This window comes from Ostrinia nubilalis, chromosome 19 (genome assembly GCF_963855985.1).
Source record: "Ostrinia nubilalis chromosome 19, ilOstNubi1.1, whole genome shotgun sequence".
In the NCBI taxonomy this organism is placed as follows: domain Eukaryota; kingdom Metazoa; phylum Arthropoda; class Insecta; order Lepidoptera; family Crambidae; genus Ostrinia; species Ostrinia nubilalis.
This window is the reverse complement of record NC_087106.1, coordinates 9,316,133-9,342,106: the sequence shown is the minus strand read 5'-3', so window position 1 is coordinate 9,342,106 and position 25,974 is coordinate 9,316,133. Positions and strand designations below refer to the sequence as shown.

Below are 25,974 nucleotides of genomic sequence, written 5' to 3'. Positions count from 1 at the left end.
TTGTTAAATTCGTCTTTAGAATAAAAAAATAAAAATCGAAATAAAAAAAAAAATCTTTAGAATAATATGGCGTTTCAAACAATAGTCTGGTGAAGTGAGTGTCTCTCTCCGAAAAGCGGGACCGAGCCTGTCCCGCGCGGGACATTTAAATTTGATTTAAAAATCGGGACGTCCCGCCAAAATCGGGACGTCTGGCAACGCTGGTCTACACTACCCATGCTGATGGGTTGGGGAGGCCTGCCGGGCTTTACGATATACGCTTTTCGACGTCAAAATGTATGGTTTATCACGGCGCGCATCCTAGGCCTACTGATGTTCCGCATTTATTTTTATATATCACGAGGATGGCAGCTGAATGTAAAAGTGGGAGATTATGTCTTGTGGTTTTCCTTGCGGGCTTACGTATAAGCTGAATTTATTTATTTATTTATTTTAGGAATTACAAACAAATGTGTTACAAATGATGAATAATAATGTGGCTAATAATAATATGTCTGTTTTTAAAGTCCAACTTTTGTTATTCTTATTTGTCAACATGTGTGGTGTGTGAGACCCACCCAAAAGCATTACGATATAAATAGAAAAGAAAATACTAGTTAATACCAAGTATAGTAATAATAACATTTTATTTGTTTTAAGTAATAAACTGCAATAAACTCGTTATACCGCTTGCACAAAACCTTCCAATGTTTCACATATTAATATCGTAGAAAAAATTTTGATTTTACGTAGACACAACCTAATGAACATTTTCATTGGTTGCCGACCTTATGTTGAGTGAAGAAAGTTCAAATTATTGTGGCAATATTTGCCAGAGCCCCAGGGTTAACTCGCGTTCCCAAGGGCAGACAATGTGACTCCTGTAAGTCGGGAGGAGTGCTCTCACCGCTGAAAGTCACTGAAAGTTATTGAAAGTCACATCTCAGACGCCCGAATAGAGTTGTACCTACCTACTTGCATCGATTTAATTTACAATAGTACAAAATTGGTTTGTGTGCAGTTAGCGGCGAATGGAGTGGTGAGAGTGCTTCAAACTCGAATCGAAAGTCACATCTCAGATGCCCGAATCGAGTTGTACCTAACTACTTGTTATCGATTTAATTTACAATAGAACAGAATTAGTTTGTGAGCAGTTAGCGACTAAAATACCCGAATGGAGTGGTGTCTGAGTGCTTTAAACTCGAATCGAATTCGCTTCGATCCAATTTGAAGTGAACCAATTACGTGGGCCGTGAAGTCGCATCGATTCGTTATGGGAGAGAAAGTTTTATTTTACAACGTTATTACGTTATGATAATGTGGCTTAAACTTAAGTAACTTGTAATTGTTGTAAGAGTCAATCCATAATTATTTTGCCGCTTTACATTAAGGGAAACTGTCTCCAAAATACTAAAAGATTCCACTAATAATCCATTGAGAAGATAATATATGAACATGAAATAAGGAGATCTGATATCCAATTTTATGAAAATAGAGTGCTGAGGCAAACAATTAAGGCATATAAATAATACGTACGTGAAAAAGAAATACAGTTAATAATTAAATGTATTATTTATATCCAAAATGTAGAGACATTGATCCCTCTAAGCTAGCGAGACAAGATACATTCACTTGCAACTTGCACATGCACTTTCGAGAGAAAGTGACTCAGCGGCGTGCAGTAAATTGCTCTAATTGTATGAAATTGTTTCATCAAAGACAACCGGATCTCTACACTTACCCCACTGAAAACCTAAATATTGATGTAGAGTCAAAGAATTCATATCTTTTTAGAAGATTCCTAAATAATTGACACAAAATTACTTTATTGAACAGTCGATTGCACACTTAGCCTAGGCGCAGACCATCGATTTTTCGTCGGCCGATAGTTTAGTTTAGAAGTGCGCACTTTACACCGATTTGATTTGGCCAATTAAAATCGGGCCCAACTATCGGCCAACTAAAAATCGGTGGTCTGCGCCTAGTCTTATTTATTTCCACAGTGGACCTTATTCTTAGCTGAAAGTATAAAATTTATCATTTTTCGTACTTCGTATAGATAGGTACATTAAAGTGCACCAATTAAGAAGTCAAATTAGTAAACTTTTATGTATTTACTACAGTAACATCATTGGCAGACAATAATAATTTTAGCTTTCCTCCATATAATAATATTCAAATTTTAATACAATCCGGTTGAGCTAACTGCGCACCTTGCTGGAATACGACTCTCCCTCACACTCGCCCAGTACCCACTCATTACACAGCGTCAATGTGACGTCACGGCCACCAGGTGCGCAGTTAACTCGACCATGTTTTAATGTGTTACATTTTGAATATAATATTTTTGTATTTGTTTCAGGGGGTAAGCCATGCTGCCAGGGAGGCAAAAAATAAATATTCGGCCTTACACTTCGCCTGAATTCTTCTCAAAATGAATCTATTTTACACTTAGTACTCTATATTTATTGCATTGTAGCATAATAATATTATAGATGTGTAATTCTCTAACGTATATCATGTAGTGGTTTATGAAAAATCTATATTTTAGTACCTAATTTCAAAATGGATAATGTTGTGTGGTCATGAAATAAAATAAATATACTCGTATTTTAGGTAATTAGACTTATTGATGTATTAATTATTATGATCTTATTATTATTAATATTGTATTTAGCATAATCTCTAAGTTAGTCTCGTCTCTGCTTATCGCTTCAATGTAAGATGTAGTATTAATAATTAATATTTTATCACATTCAGTGTAGGACTTAAGATTATTAATAAAGGGAATAGATCAGTGGCTGACATTTATGTAGGAGAATCTAGTACTTGTAATACTCATTAGTGTAAGAAAGTGTAGCGAAAACGCACACGAACATAAATATGTAGTGTATTAGTAATATTATAGTGTATTGTAACCTGCAATGAGAGTTTTATTTTTCCCAATAAACAAGGATCAGTTTTTAGGGGTAATTTCGTGGCGCCATTTTGTCATTTCCGAAATTTTCATCAGTGATTTATATTCTTACAACACTAAATTACTAAAATTAATAATAGTTAGGTATTCAATAGTTAATTGCTGTAGGGAAAAGTAAATGAAACAATCTTCATTTATTAAAACTCCATCTTTATTTAATACGACAAAATGTATATGAATACAATTATAATGGAAGCAATTAATGGGACTTTGATTCACATTTCATGTTAATTCTAAACTTAGTCCTATTTCAATAGGAGCTTACTTCTAAACATCAGCAATACAAAAATAATTGCCATCCTTAAAAATCACAAGAAAATGAAACAAAGAATTATAAAAAACAACTTTAATAAGTTGAAATCATTCGTTAATATGAGTAAAAAGGCTAAAATTATAAACATAACATAATCAGTCCACACATTGACAGTCATATTTCGTTGTATTTGCTTTTAAACAAAACCTGACTGCCAATGTTGCCATACAAACATGCTCTCTCCCATCAAATCGCAAATGATCGTTGTAAAAATCATTAAACATCACATAAAATACAATTTATGCAACTTGAATAGTAGGTAATAAAATACCGTAATAATTTTTAACAATGATAACTTTCATATAGTCTACTGTATCTTACTTACCTACTACCATTGTATACATAAATAACCATTCTGATGTTTAGTTTATATGAAAACTTGTACAACATTAAAGTATAATTATATCTTGTAACACCATAGTAATAGACCGTTAATATTCCTCAAAATAGTAATATTCTTTGTCACAGATCTTTTATAAAATCTGAATTTCATGAACACTTATCAAACTAATCCATAATTCTGTTTACGAACAACACGACACAATAAATAGTAGATTTCTAAAATGTCACCATACAACACTCTTACGTCCATAATACAGTAACATCGAATATCATAACTCCTAACATTAATATTCATAGCAGACTGTAACAAATGCACTTTGTTTTCAATTCCACAACTATTCAAAATTAAACAATAATTATAATTAGTAGTTTAATATTTAATCAATATGGCAACCCCGAGCATACAGAACATAAACTCACACATGCTCACAGGACTGTAATCACGACAGCCCAAGGTCTCAATACAAACAAAACAATCACTGAGGAATCACAAATTGGTCTGTTTAACAAATTAAACATTTTTAGAACAACTAGCACAATAGAAATTAAGAAATTGACAACAATAATAAAACATATTTTACACCTATTGTGCATGTTCACACTCACTATGAAGTGGGACTCATACTTTGTTTAACTGAATAAACTAATATTAGGCCAATAGCTAAGCAAATAAAGATTAGGCCAATGAAAACCATAATATCAGACTCTTTTTAATTACCCAGAGTAATTTAATTTGCTTCATAGATATCAAGAGCGGCCAACTTCAAATTCTAGGTGATTAAATGATACATGGATGCAAGCTTGGGTGCTGAAAGTAAGAGGTCAAAACGTAAGTAATTCATTCTGATATAAAAAATATGTATTGCTGACTACTCTAGAAATTGACCTGCTTACATAACAAAACACCCAGTAAATTAAATTAATTTTTCAACCAGTAATCAAGTATAAAATATAAAAATAACATGCACGTAACATTCTTCATGCAAGTGCTTTCACTCCTTCATTTCTCACTGAACCACAGTTACAGTAAAATTCTTAACGTAACACAATTTGTACCTTTATTACAAAGTTGAATTTATAATTCATAACATTCTTCGCTGTAATAGTAGCGAAATGCAACAACCATACATCTAAACCTAAAATATTCTGTTTCCATCTTCATTTCACCATCATAAAAATATCAACTCTCTGTAGTCAACATTCATGTCTTAAATGTAAAAATATCGGATATTATTCATCCTTAGACGAAGATTTCTAAGTATTTATTGCTCCTAGACACGTTGTTCAGAATAAAAATTGTGTCACAGCACTGGTAACAATTTTAAATCATGTTAAAATGCGCACGCAAATACTTAGTTACAACGTTTTATTAGTCACCAAAGAATATGAGTGATAGTTTATCCACACCAATCGATGTGATAGCACAATTTTTGTTCTGACAGCTTATTTGTAGCTTACTAAAAAGTCTTCGTCCGTACGTTTTTATCCTTACTATGGCGTTGTTGAGCATCAAGTCTCAAATGCCCACTGCTGGGCTAGTGTTGTGTCATTTCACAAAGTCAGTAACTTATGGCACTGGTTCCTCATCGGTTCCTTCCTCGGAATCGTAGACGGGGGCTCCGTTCTTCATTTGGATCACCGACTTCTTTCTGTGTCTGTGCTCTTTCAGATCTTTCTCGATGTTCCTGAAAATATCGATTTATTTAAGACCTTTGTATCTTAAAACTTGCTAGTTTTACTGGTACCTGACATAAAACGCTATACAAAAATTGTAGTTAATCGAACAAATAACATGCTATCTATCAGGCACTTTATGAGCAAGTTGTGATACAAACCATCTAAGAAGATTCGTTACGAAACTTAATCAAAATCGAGCAGATTTCAGCTAACAATCGTTTGAATTCAGACTAATTACTTGCGAACATTTTAATCAAATTTTTTATATCTGTTCAAAGGCCTACTTTAGTAACTTTCCTAATAATAAAATATCTACTTTACCTGGCACTAATCAACGGGTGAAGCGCATTCTTCAGGCTCGCGAACAGGAACGGGTGAACGCGCTCCTGGCACTCTAACAGGCTGCGGGCCAAGTCGAGCGGCTCGGCGAGCGTGCTCGCGAGCGCGCAGGCTGACGTGCTCGCGATCTTGCTCGACGAACCGCACGGGTCAGACACAGAGCGCTCAATGTGTGCTGGCTCTTTGCTGAAAGGATATTAAGTTTTTAAAGAATACTGGTCATTGTTTGGGTAGTTAGGGTAATAGAAATCTAATCTTTGTGGGCGTTTGTTGCTGAAGGGAAAGGTTTTTAGGTCAGCTGACTTTTTATTGACAGGAACTAGTTTTATTCGAGATAGACAGTTCATAGTTGAAATTTTCAAACCTTTGGTTTCAGAATACATAGGTAGATAAAGTACAAAATACAAAGTGAATTTTTAAGTGAACTCATAAATCACATTAAACGGCAAGAATTAGTTATTTTTTCGATTACAAATCTCGTGTGGAATCCGCACATCAGCAACTCTCTCGCTCATTCGTAATGGACTGAATAAATCTACCACTTGAATCAATAAAAGGGACCTATTTAATTTCTAAGGCCCTTTAATTTACAGATATAACCAACCTGTTGTCTCCATGGTCGCTGCTGGTGGGACTGTCAGGAGGAGAAGAGTCAAGGTCGGGCGGCGCGCGGAAGTCTGGCAGGCCACGCGCTCGCGCAAACGCATCCAAAGCGCGCGCGCGCACGTAGATGAACGGCCTGATGATGCGTAGGTCGTGCTCCCTGGAAAAATAAGTAGAATTACTATTTCGATGTCAAATTCTAAATAAAAAATATCGTCACACTTTTGTAGAAAATCCTCGAATATGCTATTGCAAGATGTTGGTAGTGGAGTGGAAAGTAACTAGTTAATGGATCATTTTTTACATTTTTTAAGAGTCATTATCATCCGTCTCTAGGAGTTCCTAGTTGAACATAAGACTCCTAGAACATAAGCTAAAGATTTTGATCCCTTTACAAATCTCAACTTTTCCAAAAATGTGGTAAATTACACTAACTTAAACAGGCGGAGGTTGTAGATTTTCCTTGCAAGACCATGACATCAGCGGCGGGCTATTGGGATGTCGAGAGATATTTCCCCCTCCCTTCTGTGTAAGAACTGCTTCAAAATAAACTGTATTACAACTCACTTGACTCGATAATGTGCTTTGACCGTAGCCAGCGCGCCGGCATGGAAGGCACTAGCCAAGAAAGCAGCTGCTGCCCGATCCAAAGGCTGGGCTACACACGCCACACCATAGCCGTGCGCACGCGCCGCCGAATACGCGCGTCGACGCACGCCGTGCGACGCCCAGCGGTGCAGTTCTGATACCTTGCCTGAGCTTCCGCGACCTGGAGTGAACAAGGCATGAACGAACATGACATATCTAAATTATGACTCAAAGGTGACTGACTGACTGACTGACATAGTGATCTATCAACGGACAGCCCAAACCACTGGACGGATCGGGCTGAAATCCCTAAGGGGGTAAAACGGGATCTACGCGTACGAAGTCGCTAGTTATAGTATGACACCTCCCACCCTGGAACACCCTGAGACACGAGGTTAAACACAGTCGACGAAATATACGAGATGCGACGAGAAAGAGTGTGCTACAGCGAAATATAAAGAATTATCGTGTCTTTTTGTTTGAATTTTTCGTTGTGTTATTGGTCATGAAAAAGTTATTTCTACGTATCTGTTTAGCGCATTAAGAAAATGCCGAATTTTCATACAGATTTACGACTATCATTTCCTGTTATTCAGTAGCAATTTTAGTTTATTAAATTCTACCTACACCAATTAAATTTTGTTTTTGCTTTTCAAAAACATGTAGGTATAAGTACGGCAACTATTATTTGATTTACGGCAACTTTAAAATGATCATTTTTATGAACTTACGTTGTGTAATCTCGACGTCCACTTTGTCTTCATAGATGAATTTGACTCCGAGCATTCTGCAGTATGCCATCAGGTATCGAGGGTCCATATCTGACTTGTCTTCGTGCACAAACAATGCGCCTGTAATAAAAATAATAGTTATACCACTGCAATATCTTGACACTCTCTTTCAACACCAATCGCTTCAAATTATTTCTCTAACAATACTTATTTGACGAATCCCTTCTGGGAACAAATCTCGAATAACGAAATATCGGGAACTATACTCGAATGACAAATTCAACCGAAAAGTTACACAGGAGTAAGGTGTATCGGATATCAAAGTCATCCGAAGTTTTTGGCAATGGCTAAAGTCGTTGCCACTAATATAAAACTGATTTCAGGTTGTCGCCCTATTGTCAGTTTACTAAAATTATTTACACTGACTGCGTTCTGTCTGCCGCTAATGTTCATACATGATGCGAGCACTTTAACCTGACTGCAGACCGTTAACTTCAACAACTGATAGATTAAAAATGACTGATGAAACTTACCGATACTGAAATGGATTCCCTTGGACCTAGCGTAGAACTGGTACTGATGCATGGTGTGGAGCAACGCAATGGACGCGCGGCCTCCTGACAGGCACACCAGGACTTTGTCGCTTGGCCTTATCATGTTGAACTCGTGGATCGCCTGGAAAGAGCATGAGAGTCGGTGCATCAAGAAAATACCAATATTAACACCCTAGGAGTTGACTGGTACCGTGGAGGAGAACTAGCTTTAATCTTACCCATTGTCTACAAAAAACAATAGAGCTAGAGCTAAGTACATGGAAGATTATTATTCAAACGGACGCATATTTTTAAGAAAAACTTTAGGTACTTATGCATGTAGACATCCCTATTATGGTAGACGATAATGGAAAGGTCCCTTTTTTTTGTCTGTATTTTTATTTTGTTCTTGAACATTGAACAATCCAGGACGATTCCCGCAGAAGTACATCTGCTTGTTCTGGCCATTGGACAACTTGTAAATTATCTACCTACATAAAATTTGTTAATTTCTCATGTAAGTGACAGTAATGTTTTTAATGAGAAATAAATGTTCTTTAAACCTAAGACACTAACCTCAACCGTAGCCTTCCAAATGTCCTTAGGAGGGCAGTGCCACTTGCCCTCGTCATCGATGGTGAAGTCTGTGAGGGAGGTGTCGCTGCACGCACTGCTGTCGTCCTCCTCCCATTCACATTCCTCTTTAAGCAAACGGCATTCAGACTCGCTGTAAAAGAACAATAACTTTGTCAAGTAAACGTCATTTAGGATCTGCAGTGCTTCAAGAAGCTATATTTAAGTGGTGGAGGCCGAAGTTCAGAAATTAATCGCATTAGAAATGATGACAAAATACGCTAAACAGAGCTTTTATTGGAGGTCAAGCTGTAGATTCTGGCTACATTCGTCGATCCGATTCCCCTGATCTTTAAGAAACCCAAAAGCCCGAGAGCCTGCAGTATGCTCACCTTCTCTCATAGAAATGGTCTTCACTGGACACGCGCTGGTCGGTGCCATAGCCACTCGATCGTGAGCTGCGGTCTGAGCAACTGGAAGACGCGTTTGAGGACCTGCTGCACCTTTTCAGGTCTGCTGATGTTGTCACCGATCTAGAACAATGGAATTTTTTCGTTGATAAAATCTCCACTCTTCCTGTGGATGTCGTAGGAGGCGATTAAGGACATCAGGTCTCCTGGCTATAAAACTTATCTAGCCAGGCAGGGAGTTTAGATCAAATTCTTGTTTTGTCTCCGGTAAATTAGATAGTATTACTGCAGTAGACTAAAATTCCCGGTGATGATATAATAACTGGTAAAACAAAAACGTTTACCATGACGTCAATATTTATTATAAAAAATATCTTTTAGTAAATTAGATTGAAACTGCGCTTGTCTTCAAACAAAGATGCATTCGATTAAACAGAATTGTACATAATGTCTGACATTATTTGCGAATGAAGCTATTTCGAATACTTTTAACTACCACAGTTCCGCCGTATATTCTAAAAGATTTAATGTGGCACCAGCGCCAGAATGACGCAAATGTGCGAAGGTCAGATACACAGATGACTGAATCGGGTGCTTTGAAAACATATTTAACTTGAGTTTACGTGATCAGAACAACAATACCGCTAAAAGTCATCACTTTCGCACAAGTGAATATACATTTTGTTCAATTATGACGGCAATTCTGGTAGATATAAAATAAATAAAGTCAACGGCGCTGTGGCGCAGTGGTCCAATAGGATATTTTTGACAGATTGTTACGGTCCTTTTCAAATGACAATATTTCAAAACAGCTCAGTTTCAAGGGAATAAACGGTTATTAAGTATTAATTACCAACAACGGTTGCTGTCACTGTGAAAAATGGGCCTAGTGAAAAATGATAGCCAAGAAAGATGTTTGAGTAATTGCCAAACCGTTCCCTCCCACGGATTATTATTCAAATTTAAACGACGATTTTGCCAAGTTCTAGACAGACCAAAATGTTACGGAGTGTGTTGACCTCTGCTTTTTTGGAGGTCAGTTTTTGTAACTAACTCAAAATGCACGAACACGTGTGCGGCAGATGACAGGACAAGTGCAATATGTCACTACTCACTAGTTATGTGGTAACTTCCCGCTGTTCGTAAAATTACAGACGTTAAATTACCAAATTCTATATGATTTATTAGTTACACTGTGTGTTAATAAATGAGTTATCAAACAGTTGCTACAACAAATCTAAATCCTTGACTAGTTATTAGTTTTGTTAGAGCACACTCACCTATTTTGCCTCTCAGTTTCGTCTGGGATTTGGAAAGCAACTTTGCCAGAGTCAGTGGTTTCGTTGTACCTCTTCTGCCGGACGTGGTCGCCGGAGCACACGGGGACCCCCTCGATTATATCTGGCACCTCGCTCTTCTCGTATTTCTGGCAAATCCGAATTCGCCCTTGGGGCTTCTTCGCCTTATTCGTCGTCGGATCTGAGGAAGTTCTCCATTTTACTGAAATACCATGCAAACATAACAAGAATTTAAAAATCGTGATCTTATTTAGGTATCTGGTTCAGATCTGTTGAAGCAGGAATATTCAGCCAGTGATTTCCTTGATTGTAATAAATATGTCGTACATTTTAAGGCCCGATTTGTTAACTGGACGCGATCTGTATAAAACTGGATTTAATGAAAGACTATTGATTTGAAGTTAAAACGCGTGTCGTAATCGGCACAAACAATAAATTGCGTTGTTAAATTGTTTTTATTGCTTAGCATCAATTATAATGTTACTTACCGAAGTCCAAATATGAGTCGGTCTCAGTGAATGTCATATTGATACCGCTGTCCTGAGAGCTAATTGAAGGATTTTGGCACCAAGTCTTTTTAATACAGCAGTGTCGGCACGTCACATCATTGCAACTGGTTTCTTCGTCTGACAATTTATTGGAACTTGAAGATTTGGGCATAACTGGAGAGTTTTGTGACGTTGTCACTACTTGAATAATAGTGTCAGGCGTCGAAGTCTCACTCGAGTTAAAGGAGATACTGTTGGGTCCAGAGGTCTCGTGTAAAGGAGTGCGCTGCGCTGATTTTGGCGACTGATGACTTGGAGACCGCTTCAATCGAGAATCTTCATCATTCATGAACTGAGTCGGAAGCACTGGACTAGTCGGACACTTACGCAAGCTTTGCGGTGCCCTTTGCAAATCTAACCCCAATTCTGGCCCAGACCCTATTCTTCTTCTACCTGTCTGAGGTGGTGAACTCTTTCTGGAACTTGTGCCATTATAATCTGGAGATATCATTTCATCCACCTGATTAACCATCTCTCGGATTTCATGTTTAACTTCTGACGCCATTTCTCTCGACATGCCCATCAAATATTCCGCTACATCTATGACCGATACTGAATTTCTTTCGTTTTGACTAGATATAGAGGTCATGCTTGCATTCGACTGTTCAAGAGCATCTGAGTTCTCTAAAATATCGTCTACTTTAGAAATAACCTCACGTATTTCAGACTTGATTTCAGTGGCGATTTCTCGTGTCATTTCCTTGACGTATGCCTGAATATCTTCTGATGTTTGTGAGGTTAGTGACGTTGTAGGTGAAACTCTTCCCACTTGACTACAATCTGAAGCAGACGTGCTGCTCTGGGTGCTGTACGAGAATGCCTTTCCAGGTGAGATCATTGGGTCGTCTAAGGACTGGAGATCAGTCTGACTTCCACAGTTACAAAACATGCTTGCTTTTTCATTTGTATTATTTGGGCTGGCTTCTTTGAGACCGAGATTTAGTTTAGTTTGCGCGCTCAGAGCTACTGGTGGATTATCAGAGCCTAAGCTGTAGCACCTGGATCTCATTAGCATTGGTTTTCTTGCAGAAGGAATGAGACGCAGGGGCGATACAGATTCCCCTAGCGCAAACTGAACTGGATGTGACATAGTGTCTTCTTTTTGCGTTTCTTTAAGACTTGATTCTCTCGAGAAGAACTTCTGTTTTTGTTTCAGTCTAAATATTTGGCAATCATCAATAGCTGATAAGCTGAAATGTCTCGGTGATGACCCTAGTGTGGGAGAGGAAGTAATGGAAGACCTGGAGATATATAGACTCTTCCTCGCCCCTGTGTACCCTGACGGGTCAAATGGCACAATATGTTTGACATTAGCTGATCGTCCGAGTAAGAGGTCGTGCGCTTCTTTCGGCAGCATGAACCATCTCAAATAGTCTATGCGAGGATTGAACGAGACTTCTGGTTCAGCTGTTGTGCATTTCATGGCAAGCTTTCTTGCTCTATTGAAGAGGTTTCTTGCAGTCTGTAAGCATTCCGTGTATGTTTGGGGAAATATGCCGGGTCCTGTACAAAAAAGAAGTGTTAAAGTTTCTGTTTTCCAATAAATGGTACATTGAGTTATCATTAATTTCATCATTATCCAAATGTTTCCATAAAGAACTTACCAGAAACTCTTCTTTCATGAGATGTGACTTTTCCATCATTGAATCTCAGGGAATATAAAGATTTCTTGTCTCTTAAAATGGAGCACGTGTGGTGCCTCCATTGTCCTGTTTGCGGGTTCACGACATACTGTGGCAGTATCTTCCAGCCTTCGGTGGCGACCATCTTCAAAGCCTCCAAAACGAAGGCCAGCTCGCTCTCCGACATGAAGAAAGGGAGAGACACCCTGCAGAATCCTGGTCGGAGGTGCTCATTGTAAATTGGAACGTCTGGTGCCTTCACGTCGCTTAGTTTCCGAACTCGCGAGATTTCTCTTTGTCTGTAAAGAATTTAATTAATAGAAATAGGTAAATGAGATGATACTCGTAGTACATAAACATCATCCTATAATGTTTACTCTTGCTGGGAAAATTTTACGTACAATCTTGGAAACTTGGCAGTTGCAAAACGATATTTTAAGACAAAATGTATCAAACATGCCAAAAAGCCATAATAACTGCACGTATTCAGATTAGATTATTATTTTAATGGCCGACGCAAAATCATTAACAGATTATGAATTACCACATCTGGATTATTTTGGTCTGTGATAAATTGGAAATGTGAACTACTAGTATCAACACATTAACACGAGTGTCTGGTTTTCAAAGTTATGTGTTTCGTGTTTTATTACATAACGAGTGTGTTATAACTTGTGGTGTTGTTTACCTTGTGTGGTTTACAATGAAAATTATTCATGTCTATCTACTAGTATTTTAAGAAGCAAAAATATGAGCAGTAAACTCACGTTCTGTAATAAAATTAGGTAGGTACCATTTGAAATTCCAGACAGGTTAATTTTATTTGAGACCTTTTTTCTCAATTTCTAGGGCAAAGGGGCATAGGTATATTGAACATGTCAAAGTACTCACGCTTCAACATCCAGTAACTTCTCGTACTCTCTCAAGAGTTGGTCATCAATCCCCAGGATATCCGACCCGTAGTTCAGATTGCTGCTCAGTCCTCCTCTGGCCTGGATCCCGAAGACGTCATTCAGGACTGCACAAACGAAGTTGTGGTGGAGGAAGGTTCCTCGAGGGTGCTTCACCATGATGGAGAAGATGGGCAGCCGTCTGACGGTGGGAGACTCGTGGCCGAGGACTATCAGCTCGGGGATGTTCTTTATGTGGGAGAGCACTTGTCTGGAAGAAAACATACAACCTAATTGAAAATCTCCCCTTTTGGATGTTGGTTAAAAAGGACAAAGGTTTATTTTTGTATAACAAGACAGATTAAGGCATGGAGGTGCTAATACCTCCATGGATTAAGGCATAATATTCTGGAATGATGACGCTATGTATGGATTTGCACTTGGGAGTAGATTCAATCCCAAATACCTACTATAGTACTATCAGATCATTTTGAATGGCACCTATAAATACACATAGCAGTTTAGCCCTTACCTAAGTTTGAAACTTATAATGACGACTACAATGAATGAAAACCGTCTATGAAACTTGCATATTGAAGAAAGTTTTGCCTTTATTACGATTTCAAAGAAAGTTGGAACAAACTTCATAAGAAAGTCAAGACTAATGATATCGCTGGAACTACTATGAAAAATCAACAATACTCTGCGTTTGCGATGAATTTCACTAACCAAAATTTATGAACATGGATGGGGTCAATTTCCATGTAGAGAATATTATATGCCACTCGTAAATCATAGTATGTTAAATAAAAAGTTTTTTAACTTCATACTTCCAATAATTATCATCTTTTATCATCAAACCAGCTCTAAGGCACTATTAAATTTACATTTATGAATGCGAAATCATCCTCAAACTCCGGAAATTGGGTCACAGGTCTCAAGTACAGTAATACACACAAACACCAAGACTTGTAAATATGAACGCTTGTAAATAAAACACAACAGCGTGTTATGCCAACAATCGCTAATCTGCGATGGCCGCCGCTTCCTGTTTGCAATAAAGAATGGTAGAGAATATAAAGAACTATGGCGGAAGCGGGAGACGTGACGCTCGTATGCGTAAGCGCACACCTTGGGCCTAACTTTGTCTATTTCTGCATTTTATTAGAGCAGACCCACGTGTTGTTCAGTTTAGGCTCAGCTGTTGCACCGTTCGATAAATTTGTGACTATATTTCTGGCAGCACTCAAGAAACTACACCTAAATCTGCCAATGATTGATGATGATGATTCATGATCAAATATAACTCTTTCTGTTGGGTTGGTGGTTGGGTGGGTGGTCCAATTTCCCAGTGGAAGCCATTCGTCTTTAATATTCCCACACGATAGAAGAAGTAAGTTCGAAAAACTACCCAGAAAAGTATATCGAAAATATTCCATGAAAGTGGAGCCTATTCAGACTTGTTTTTCGTTTATACACAAGTATCATAAAAGCCGCAGAAAAGAAGCGAAAAGATAACATCCGTAATCATTTGACTTCGTTCCTTTGTGATGTTAATTACACAACGATGCGATAAAAATTTGAAAGAACTTTCTTCCGCCACTTCAGCGACTTTAGCGAACGCGATCTTGTTATCAATCTATCATAGCAATTCGCTTGGACCTCGGCCAAACGCGCCACTACCACAAAATACTATTCTATTTTGTGCCACTACTATCAAAGTTAGAATGGTACACAAAAAACGTAATAAATCAGGTAAAGTTAAAGACCTATCCCTGTACCCAAACGAACTAGGATGGCGAACTGTTGTTGATGAATTTTATTTGCCAATTGTTTATAAAACCAAATTCAAGTAATTTTACAAAAATATGAAGTTTTTTCGGTAACACATAATTTGCTAATTATTAGCGTAACCAAATTATGCATTTTGGTCGCCTCCATTGGCATCTCATTCATTCGATCATTGCCTTTACTAAACAATAATTTAAAAATACCAATTGGACCTACTTGAAATGAAATTATAAATCAAATCTTATATTCGACCATACTGGCAAACTACTGTAGAACGACGTGTCTGGCATAACTAACTACCATTTCTTATTTTGGCCAAATCCCATCCCTGAACTGTCAGGTTGCAAACATTTAATCGTCTACAATCCAAGGATCTTGTTAGTGCGGAAAAATGTAAAACCCGCTTAGCACTACATCCTAAAAGCGTAAAAATAGGTCACACAACACATAAAATACATCGGATAAGGAAACTAAGTCACCTTGCGACTCAGCCCCTTATTCCATTTGGTGAGATGCCAACGCTCTAACGAAACCGCGGGATTTCAGCATTCTGGCTTAAACGCCCAGATTAGGAGTTAAACTGTTGATAAAGAAGCTAAAATGGAGATCAAGGCATGAGTATGTAAAGTCAGTATTAATTATCTTCAGGAGCGCGACAATTTTAGGTCGACACATGCTCTTTTTCACTTTCCCCAGCGAATAAATCTTCATCATCATTATTTTAGCACATTTCCACCCCATTTCAATGTAATTTAACGAGGATTTATGCCTGCCGTTTTCTTGAATCATCATTTCGTATTTTTGTCTTTACCTGACTCTTGTAACTTTCGTTATAGATTTTAGATTTGACTGTTTAACTTAATTAGGATTAAAGATGCAGTGAAGTTCCAAATTGTGTTCTACTATGTTTTCTACAGGCACTGTTTTGGATATTTTTGGATTATCATCAACACACTAACGATGTGGTATAAGTTCTCGGATTACTTAATCCAGGTTTACCCATAATAAAAACCAAAACAAAATGTTCATTGCATAACACCTATCTAGGTAGGTACTATTTTTAATTCATCAATTAATTACTTCTTATTAATATGTTTGCACGTGCTTTCAGTGCAGATTGATTTATTTATAGGTTTTACCCGACCTTGCCAATAGATGTACCTACGAGTATATTTAGAATGAAAATCAATCTTGATGTGTGATCCGAACTTCACAATAGCTAGACAATTGATATATTGACTTATTTACAAATAGACATGACATTCTAATTATTTAGTTGTTATTTTGTAAACAAAATTTTCCGATGAGCTGTTTTCTATTTACTGTTATTAATCCTGGGTTTTAAATTATCGTCCGAACGTTTTACGTAAGATTTGTTTGCTTTTATCAACAAACTTTAAACATGTTACCATTACAGTAATTTTCAATATTCTAGAAAAGGTACACAATACATTGAATATCAAAATTATAACAATAATTACTGACATGAAACGCCTTGGAAAATATTGAACATGCTATAAATTCTCAGAATACTTTAACCATATAATTTAAAATGCATGTTTAACCCTTGTCAAGAATATAGCCTTTGTCTAACCTTCATCTTGGCAATGTAGAGTCGGAGAACCCAATTTTTTGTATGTGGGTCAATCCCATTTTAATTGGCTTGGTCCAATTGATGCTTTATCTCAATTGGGTATTGTTTATCGACTATTCTATGGCATATTAGTGTTATTCGACGTATCTTATCGACTAATCAATTGTGTTAATTAGGTGTTGGCCTCACGCCTTACATAATTTCCAAAGCTATTTCGTTATGATATTGGATAACTTACTGTTTAGTATGACATCATAGTACGAGTAAGATTTAGTTCTCTAGAAAAATAAAAACAAGAAGATGTATTGGTCCCAATAGTATACCCTAAAAGACCCCGGTGAACTTGAAAGGGCAGGAATAATTTTAACAACGTATTTTTTTTTTTAAAAACGGGGTTATTATACAAAAGAAAACTTATTACTTTAAATATGTTAGATTGACCTCAAAGCTCTTGCGGATTTTAACAATAGAAGTCAGTGTGCACCTTTGTCATAAAATCTTTATCGTACCATTTCGCCCGGCTCATTGTGCCATCTATACTAATATTACAAACGACAAAGTTTGTGAAGATGGATGTTTGCTAAACCTTCACGAAAACTGTTGGTTGGATTTTGTTGAAACTTTCAATGTTACTTAGATTATACATCAGAATAGCACATAGGATATAAATGGATATTGAAGTAGAAGATGCCGCGGGCAGAAATCCATATAGAAAGAATAAACAAGCAACGCTATTCTTTGTCCAATCCGTCCATTACGTAACATGTCGACCCCTTTCCAAGATGCAAATTTATCACCCGCTAGAATGTTTTATTGTGTTCCCGATTCCCGACATTGTTTCGGGTCAGACGCAAAACTGATGTTTATGATGCGGTGTGTTGCTGTTGCGTAATCGGATTCATTGGTAGTGAACAGATGTGATTCTGAGCGACATCATTTTGAATTGATTTACGTTTGAAGTCCAACTTTGTTATTTGCGTCACAATTATTTTCTATTTTTTACACAAAAATCGACTAATAAAGCGACTGCAAAGCAACTGATTGTCGTGACACATAAACACGGTCAACATAAAGATAAAAGAATCCTACATAATCGATTACTCATTCTACCTGAACAGGCTGTTAACGACAAGTGAAACACCACAAAGACTACCAACATAACCACTGCACATGTAAATAAAGAACATAATAACAAAGCTAATGCGTAAAAATGTCACAGAAATGGCTCCAAAGGTTTACAACAAACTCCCAGAATCCTTGAAGCAATTTAATTTAAATAAATTTAAAATTATTTTATCAAAAATGTTAATAGATAAATGTTATTATAATATGAATGAATATTTTAATGATAGAGAATTGTAACCATTAATATAAATGTGATTGTATAATATGTAATTTTTTAACTTTTATTGTGTTTATGACATTGTTTTATTATTATTATTATTTTATTTTTTACTAATCTATTATGTTTAAATGTAATGTAGAATGTTTATTCAATTATAATATGACTGCGATTGATCTGACATTATTTAAGTGAAAATTCTTTTTTATGTAAATGAAATTTGATAAGTTTGATTTATAATTTTGCATGCCAAAAGGTGGAAGATGGAGATACTAAAATACTTGTAATACCTACATTTACCCATGTTCGCAAAATAAATATATTTGATTTGATTGATTTGATTTGAAAGCGAGTAACAAAGAGACTAATTCGCATGTCCTCGAATGCAGCGCCGTTTTGTCGCAGAAGCGACGCGTGCGCATAGCAACTACTATTCCCGTCGGTCGCGTGGTCGCCCAGTGACCTATATACTTGTCCGCAGTACCCGATGACCCGGATTCAATACTCGTTGTTTGTAAGTTTTACTCGGTATTTAAATTATTTCTGGATGCAGATATGTAGTTTTTGAGGAAAACTATCTCGATAAATGCTAAGCAATGTACGACTTTGCAATTTATTTTATACAGAACAGTGGCTAGACAAGAGGCACTTTTTGATCGAATTCGTTGAAACTCCATATACAGAAAAAAAGGCTTTTCGACCATCTTTCGACACAAAAACTGGTCACATTTTGCATTTTGTCTAGGGGGGCAGAATTTCAGTGAAATTAAGGATATAGAACGCGGGATTATCATAGGCCTTGGGTGATACATAAAATTGAATCAGAAATAAAGAGAAAAAAGAATTTTAGGAAAAAAAATAAGGATATCGATCGATCAACGTCATTTCAATTCCCAGAAAGTACTTAATATTGGACTTCTTTCTGTTTACAGCATCCGCCATAATGATTTCCGACCGATTACGGGCTCCCACGGAGCTTCCACTGGAAATGAGCAATTACCTTAATTGATTGGCTGTTTCCGAATTATTTCCTCGTTTGAAAAATTGCGAGGTGAAAACATCCGTTTTTTGAAAAACAAATGTGTACAATTTGGCACAACAAATGTGTACAATTTCCTACAATTAAGGTTCAGCAAATAGTATACACCGATGTCCATTAAATTACAAAACAAACGCTTAAAAATCGATTCAAGCGCAGTCATCGATTCTGCCAAAGTCAACATTTTCGCTTAGGCCAAAACTTGATTTGAAGCTTTGGCCTTCATTCTGTAATTACTTGGGAAGATTGTGTTAGAAGGACCACCTACGTAAGTAGTAGGTATTATTACATGCGTGCACTGTGCTATTGTTGCATCGCATGCCAGCCTTCTTGCTTCTTGCTGACGTGTCTCTGACATGACGAGTGACAGCGACTGCCGACTGATCTACTAACGTTTGGAAAGGAGCATTCGTTTGTTATTGTAAAATTTATATTACAAAATACATCATCGTTGTTGTTTTACAAAATTTTATTAGGTTTTATTTAATTTATCTAATCGATTACGTGATAATTTAAAATTATAGACTCCCTTTGATGAGATTGCTACTGTCGTAAATACTCGCTATCAGCAGTCCAAAAATACAATCACGTGCTTCTCCAGCATATTTAATCGCGTTACAATGAGCTAATATACGCCAGAATGTATCAGTGCTATTGACAGCACAGGCGGCTGGATCATATCTCGTCGTAGGGTTGTCGAAAACTAGGAACAAATTATGAATTTTATCAATTCTCCCAAGTCCCCCCTACCAATGTCAAAGATACTAAACTTAACTGAGTAATATACACTCTGGAAATATGACAATCGCTGCAGGGAGCTACCAAAACAGCAGCAACTTCTATGCTCTTTGGTTAGTAGATGACTAGATGATGAGCCTGCATAAATGTTTTACCCAATTTTTAGACTTGGTAACCCTAGCAACAAAGTCACTGACGCATAAATTGCGCCGGCGCCTTCCGCACTACGGCGAGTGTTGCCAACGTTCACGTAGAATTTACTCGCCGATAAAATTGCGGCATCCAAAATCGAAAACAACGTTTTGATTGAAAACAGTGGTAATAAGAAGTATTTTGGTTCCTCTAAATTTGGACTGGTGCAAACATCGGTGGGAGGTGAGGTGAAATAGAAAAGTAGTAAGAATTTCAATAGATTATGTCAGGTAAACTAATTGATCTAAGTTATAAAGTCCAACCAATCAAAGCTTTAATCTATGCTTTAACTGAATTGAGTTATAAGCTTCGTTCTGTAGTACGCACCTAATAACGCGATGCTATCGTAAAACTTTAATAAAAATCCACCCAAATATCTGTCGTCTTGTATCAAATATTGTTTCTAAATTGCCTAAAACACACTAAAGTACACATCAACAAAACGCGCCAATGTGCGTAACCGTTTAGCGAGCCACCGAATTAGCTGAAGCAGCGCCCAATCAATTTGCGAAGCCCACGCGCGGCTTCTCTCTCATTAGCATCTATCAAAATCACGCGGCTGGCAGACCTAGCCTCATGGTTACAGGGAGGAATTTAGGTACAAAGGAATCTCATTTAATTTATAAGATCCTTTTTAAAACAATGATGTGTAGGGCAAAACACATTGACACAAAGAGACAACGGCAGTTCGCTGGCAGCCCCATGCAGGTTGGAACACACAGATATAACCGAAAGTCCTTGACCAGGTAGGGATTTAGATTTACAAAGGAATCTGATTATAACATCCTTTTTAAGAGTGAGTTGCACAATCTTACTTTAACTTTGACAAATGTCAAAAATCTGTCAAAATCCATACAAAAAACACTGGTTATCGTCATAGTTACGGTCAAAGTTAGGTGGTGCAACTCAGCCTACGACGATGATGTGTAGGGCAGAACACGTAGAGACAAAGAGAGAACAGCAGTTCAATATAAAAGAACACCTCCCTTACACTCTCAATTCGGCGAAAGCTGGTTTTATATCTGATAAAATAGATATCCAAATTAAAAATTCACATTGTGTCATTGATTCTACTATTTCAAGATTGAATAGACCTGACTGTCCGGAAAACCTGTTTTTAAACCATGCAATTAAGGATTGATCAGGTACTTTCAACATAGAGCATAGCTTTTAGAATATTACTCTGCCACTGCTACGGATACAGTGTGATCTCTTTAAGCTGTGACAAATGTAAATATTAGCAAATCGTTTAAACAAACATTGGTTTTATTGTTTGACTGGGACGTTAGAAACGTGGCGCCAGGATCCCTTGTTCAATATACAGTCGACAGCGCGAAAAGCTAAATATTTTTGTTGCAAAAGATCTCTTATTACAACTACATAGATAAGATACGACAGGTAATACTTAACATTGCCCTAAAATCATTTTCATCTAATGAGGATGAAGATCCTAAGGTAAGGATATAAATATTTTGCAATTAATGAACACTGGTTATTCAATATTTTTGTTGGTTATAAAATCCATCAGTGCATGGTGTGCAGTGTGTACCAATTACACGATGAACGTACATCTATGAAAAGTCACATTGGTTATTTGAAGGCATAACCTATATTGAAACCAGTCATGTTTACTTAATATTTCGTGCTCACGAAATTTTTATTACTTACTAGCTGACCCCGCGAACTCTGTTCCGCCTTAAAGGCAATAAATAAACCATCGCAATTTTTCCTTATTTGCTCACCGTTTAGACCTACCCTGGACTACGACAAACATTTTAAAACCAAAATCAGCTCAATCGGCCCAGCCGTTCTCGACTTTTAATCAGACTAACGAACAACAATTCATTTTTATTCATATAGATTCCTCGCATTATGTTGGTAAACAAAATTTAGGTCATTTTCTTCTTATCGTGAATTCGAAGCGATACTGAGCATTGTGAATTTTTAACACAATAATTAATAATGTTCATGACCAGTGTTGGTTTTCATAACAATTCCAAATATACAAAAAATACTTGCTGAAATTCGGTTGCCTATTCAAGTGGCACAATTGATTCACACAATCAAGTTAAGTTAAAGTCGTAATATTAGATTGCAAGCTCTTATTAGATTAAGATAATTAGTGGAAAATCATTCACTCTCATTTTAATCATACAAATAGAAGCAAACTGATTGAACCAAGGTCTAGCTCATTAAATGCCCAATTATCGGAGTATTTTCAGCTTTCTATTCACATGTTTGGCTACTGCTCGCAAAACATAAAGGTGTTTGTAACGGCGTCTATAAACATTCGCTGATGTGTCAAAGCGTCGTGAACCTGAACGCGGTAAATTTCCTATCGGCCTCGGACCGGAATAACAAACAACGATCGATGCTAACGATGTTGATTTTACACGTCGCTGTTTGGATAGATTAAGAAAATATTTAGATAAATTCGGATCCTTATTGATCAAGATGCTGGGGGATATGACGTCTGTTGTGTTGTAAGTATATCAGCTTTATTTCCAATTGGGAAAGATAGTTGTTGATTACTTAATACCATATAAATTATGTCCCATATCAAAAAATTCTAAGACTGCCCCCTAGACAAAGTTACATAGAAAAAGTTTTAATTCCGAAATCGCTTCGGTTGGGGTTTTGTATGTTACTTTGCTTTGTCAAGCGATTCCAGAATTAAAACGATAGATACTTTTTCTACGAGGGCAGTATCAATCTCGTATGATCAAAATGTAGCCTTAATGTCATCTTGTTAAAAGACTGATGTTTCTATTCCATACTCACTTACCAGTATACCTTAGTTTCTTAGCAGAAATATCAAATATCCTGCCAATGGCCCTTAGCACAGAGAAGAGTTGCAACCCTTAGGCACGACTCTAGACTCTTCAATACTGAAGAGCACGCTATTGAATAAAATCAATAGCTCGATATTTGAACTACGGTTCTTCATAATTTATTCTCAGATTGGTAGAGTGGGCTTGAATACAACCACTAACTAAAGAGTTATGTACCTAAGTGAAAATATAGAGATTTGAATATGACATTTTGTGAGAAATTACATAGGTTGATTGATTCATTCGTAATTCGTCGATAATGCCGTTGTACTCGTACTTATATAAATAAAATTCTAGATTTAAATCCTGCTAGGCGAAGCGCAGCTTGAATGGTCTAAGCTTTAATGAATCAATAAGCTGTTTGTTTTCTGAATAAAACAAAATAAAATAATTATTAATTTTGAAGATTATATCGGGCATGTCATTATGAAGACTTCACGACGCAACCTTCAGTCAGTGTCGATACAGTCTCTGACAAAGATATGTAGGTAACTTTAATGTTTACTTAACCCATAATTTACCTACAAATCATAAATTATGTCAACCAGGTCAGTAGGTGACAAAAATCAAGGTGAGTGATATGTTGTACCTACTTATCAACAGGGTTCAATCGATGCCCTTCGGGACTGATTGTTTACACGCGGAATGTTCCGCGTTCTCCGCCAACGGTTGATATTATCAAGGAAACTATTTGCAATATATCTTATGCCTCTTTGATCGAGTTCTCCAAATGTTTAAGAAATATAATATCACGGCTGCAATTTTTACTCTATGAGACTGAAGATAATCTTCCTATTATTATGAAAAAAACCGGCCAAGTGCGAGTCGGGCTCGCACACCGAGGGTTCCGCCGTACAAACGTAGCGGTTTACAATTTATGACGTATTAAATCAAATTACTTACTTGATTCCGTTGCGAGTAGTGGCGAATTTCAAAATATGCGGTATGATTATTTTTTATTTATTTATTTTTCCTATATTTGCATTATAGGTAGGTACCTACCTCAGCGTTTTGAATTTTTGCGTTGATTTAGAATTTCTCACAGTTTAGAGGCAATTAGATTTAAGAAGTGTTTGATATGAATTTCAACTTTATTATCTCTACGCGTTCATGTGAAAAAGGGTAGGTAGTAAGTTTATAATTATTAAAAAAATATTTTATGTCATGTAAGCAAAAATAATATTTTAAATTTTATATAACTTCAAATTTATCATTTTCGCAATTTTTCCTTTATCTGTACTATATAACGTTGCTTCGTGCCGAATTTCAAGATTCTGAGTTCACAGGAAGTACCTTGTAGGTTTTGATTCCCTAGCGTGTGACGGAAATTCGTCTAAGGTGTCGGTATAAACTGCTGTATCTTTTGATCGCGTTAACTTAGAAGTTTGATTTTTTTATTTCTTAAAGGGACAATAGATCTAGGTATTTGGTATAAGTTTCAATTTGATACCTTTATTCGGTCGTGAGAAATAAGGTAGTAAGTTTCATTTTATTAAAATATTTTTATTATATTATACAGGGTGACTGGAACTGAACCCGCCATAGCTAATAGGCGTATAGAGGAGGTCATTTGCTAATTATTGAACCTTACTTTCTATGGCTAAAGTCTTATAGTTTAGGAGATATGTCAATTTTTATACTTTTTTCAGATTTTTCCGAAATTTGACCTAAAAACTGCTTCAATTTTTTTTCTCGCGTGATTTCAACAGTTTTTTTTATTTGATATTAATATCGAATATGTCTTTATTCAAATAAAACAAATTTCTGATCCAGATAATGATTGAATAGCTAGTTACGAGCCGCCAAAGTTCAACAAAAGTACAAACCACGATAAAAAATTCTACTTCAAATTCGATTGAAACAAAAATTAATGGTGATAATAGATTGCCAATAATCTTAAAAATATCTCCAGCATCTCTTCTTTCCAATGATATATCACACGTTGTAATTGGATATTGAAATTTATCAAAAATTCAAAGTTTATGGAAGAAAATGGAGTAATAATACAAAAATTATCCATACAAAGTTGATTTTAATTTTTTTTAATTTTTTTTTCTTTATAATGTAATTATTATTTTTAAATTCATTTAAAAAAAAACACGAAAATAGTTATGAAAAGGAGTATAGCAGAAAATATGAGTTGTTTGAAGAAACTTTGTATGGATAATTTTCGAAAATTACTCCATTTTCTTCCATAAATTTTGAATTTTTAATCAATTTCAATATCTAATTACTACGTGTGATATGTCATTGGAAAGAAGAGAAGGTAGAGATATTTTTAAGATCATTGGCAATCCATCATCACCATTAGTTTTTTCTTAAATCGAAATCGAATTTGAATTTTTTATCGTGGTTTGTACTTTTGTTGAACTTTGGCGGCTCGTAACTAGTTATTGAATCATTATCTAGATCTGAAATTTATTTTATTTGACTAAAGGTTTATTCGATATTAGTATCAAATAAAAAAATTGGTTAAAATAATGCGAGAAAAAAAATTTAAGCAGTTTTTAGGTCAAATTTCGGGAAAATCTGAAACAAGTATAAAAATTGTCATATCTCCTAAACTATAAAACTTTAGTCATAGAAAGTAAGGTTCAATAATTAGCAAATGACCTCCTCTATACGCGTATTAGCTATGGCGGGTTCAGTTCCAGTCACCCTGTATAACTAAAAAAATGTAATTTTCGCAATTTTTCCTATATTTGCATTATATGACAATGCTTTATGCCAAATTTCAAGATTCTGAGTTTACGGGAAGTATCCTGTAGGTTTTGATTCCTTTGCGAGTGTCGAAAATTTGTTGAAAATATCGACATAATCGGCTGTATCTTTTGATTGGCTTGGCTTAGAAGTTTGATATTTTCACAGCTTAAAGGGACAATAGACCTGAGTATTTCATGTGAATTTCAGCTTGATACGTTCACGCGTTCTTGAGATAAAGGGTCTTGACAGAAGGACGGACGGACAACAAAGTGATCCTATAAGGGTTCCGTTTTTTCCTTTTGAGGTACGGAACCCTAAAAA

The 25,974-nt window shown here is 36.3% G+C and overlaps 1 protein-coding gene across 1 annotated transcript in view; it reads right to left on the bottom strand.

Annotated features, from left to right (window-relative positions):
• Positions 1-3,089: 3,089 nt before the first annotated feature.
• LOC135081341 (uncharacterized) overlaps positions 3,090-25,974 on the bottom strand; it is a 93,916-nt gene continuing 71,031 nt past the window's right edge. The window contains exons 6-17 of the mRNA XM_063976060.1: positions 13,425-13,694; positions 12,516-12,832; positions 10,852-12,414; positions 10,346-10,565; positions 9,048-9,188; positions 8,659-8,809; positions 8,083-8,224; positions 7,550-7,669; positions 6,798-6,999; positions 6,232-6,390; positions 5,610-5,813; positions 3,090-5,296 (exon numbers count right to left, since the gene is read on the bottom strand). Of these exons, the coding sequence (XP_063832130.1) occupies positions 5,179-5,296; positions 5,610-5,813; positions 6,232-6,390; positions 6,798-6,999; positions 7,550-7,669; positions 8,083-8,224; positions 8,659-8,809; positions 9,048-9,188; positions 10,346-10,565; positions 10,852-12,414; positions 12,516-12,832; positions 13,425-13,694 (3,607 nt within the window). The 3' untranslated portion in view covers positions 3,090-5,178. The remainder of the gene's footprint in view (positions 5,297-5,609; positions 5,814-6,231; positions 6,391-6,797; positions 7,000-7,549; positions 7,670-8,082; positions 8,225-8,658; positions 8,810-9,047; positions 9,189-10,345; positions 10,566-10,851; positions 12,415-12,515; positions 12,833-13,424; positions 13,695-25,974) is intronic.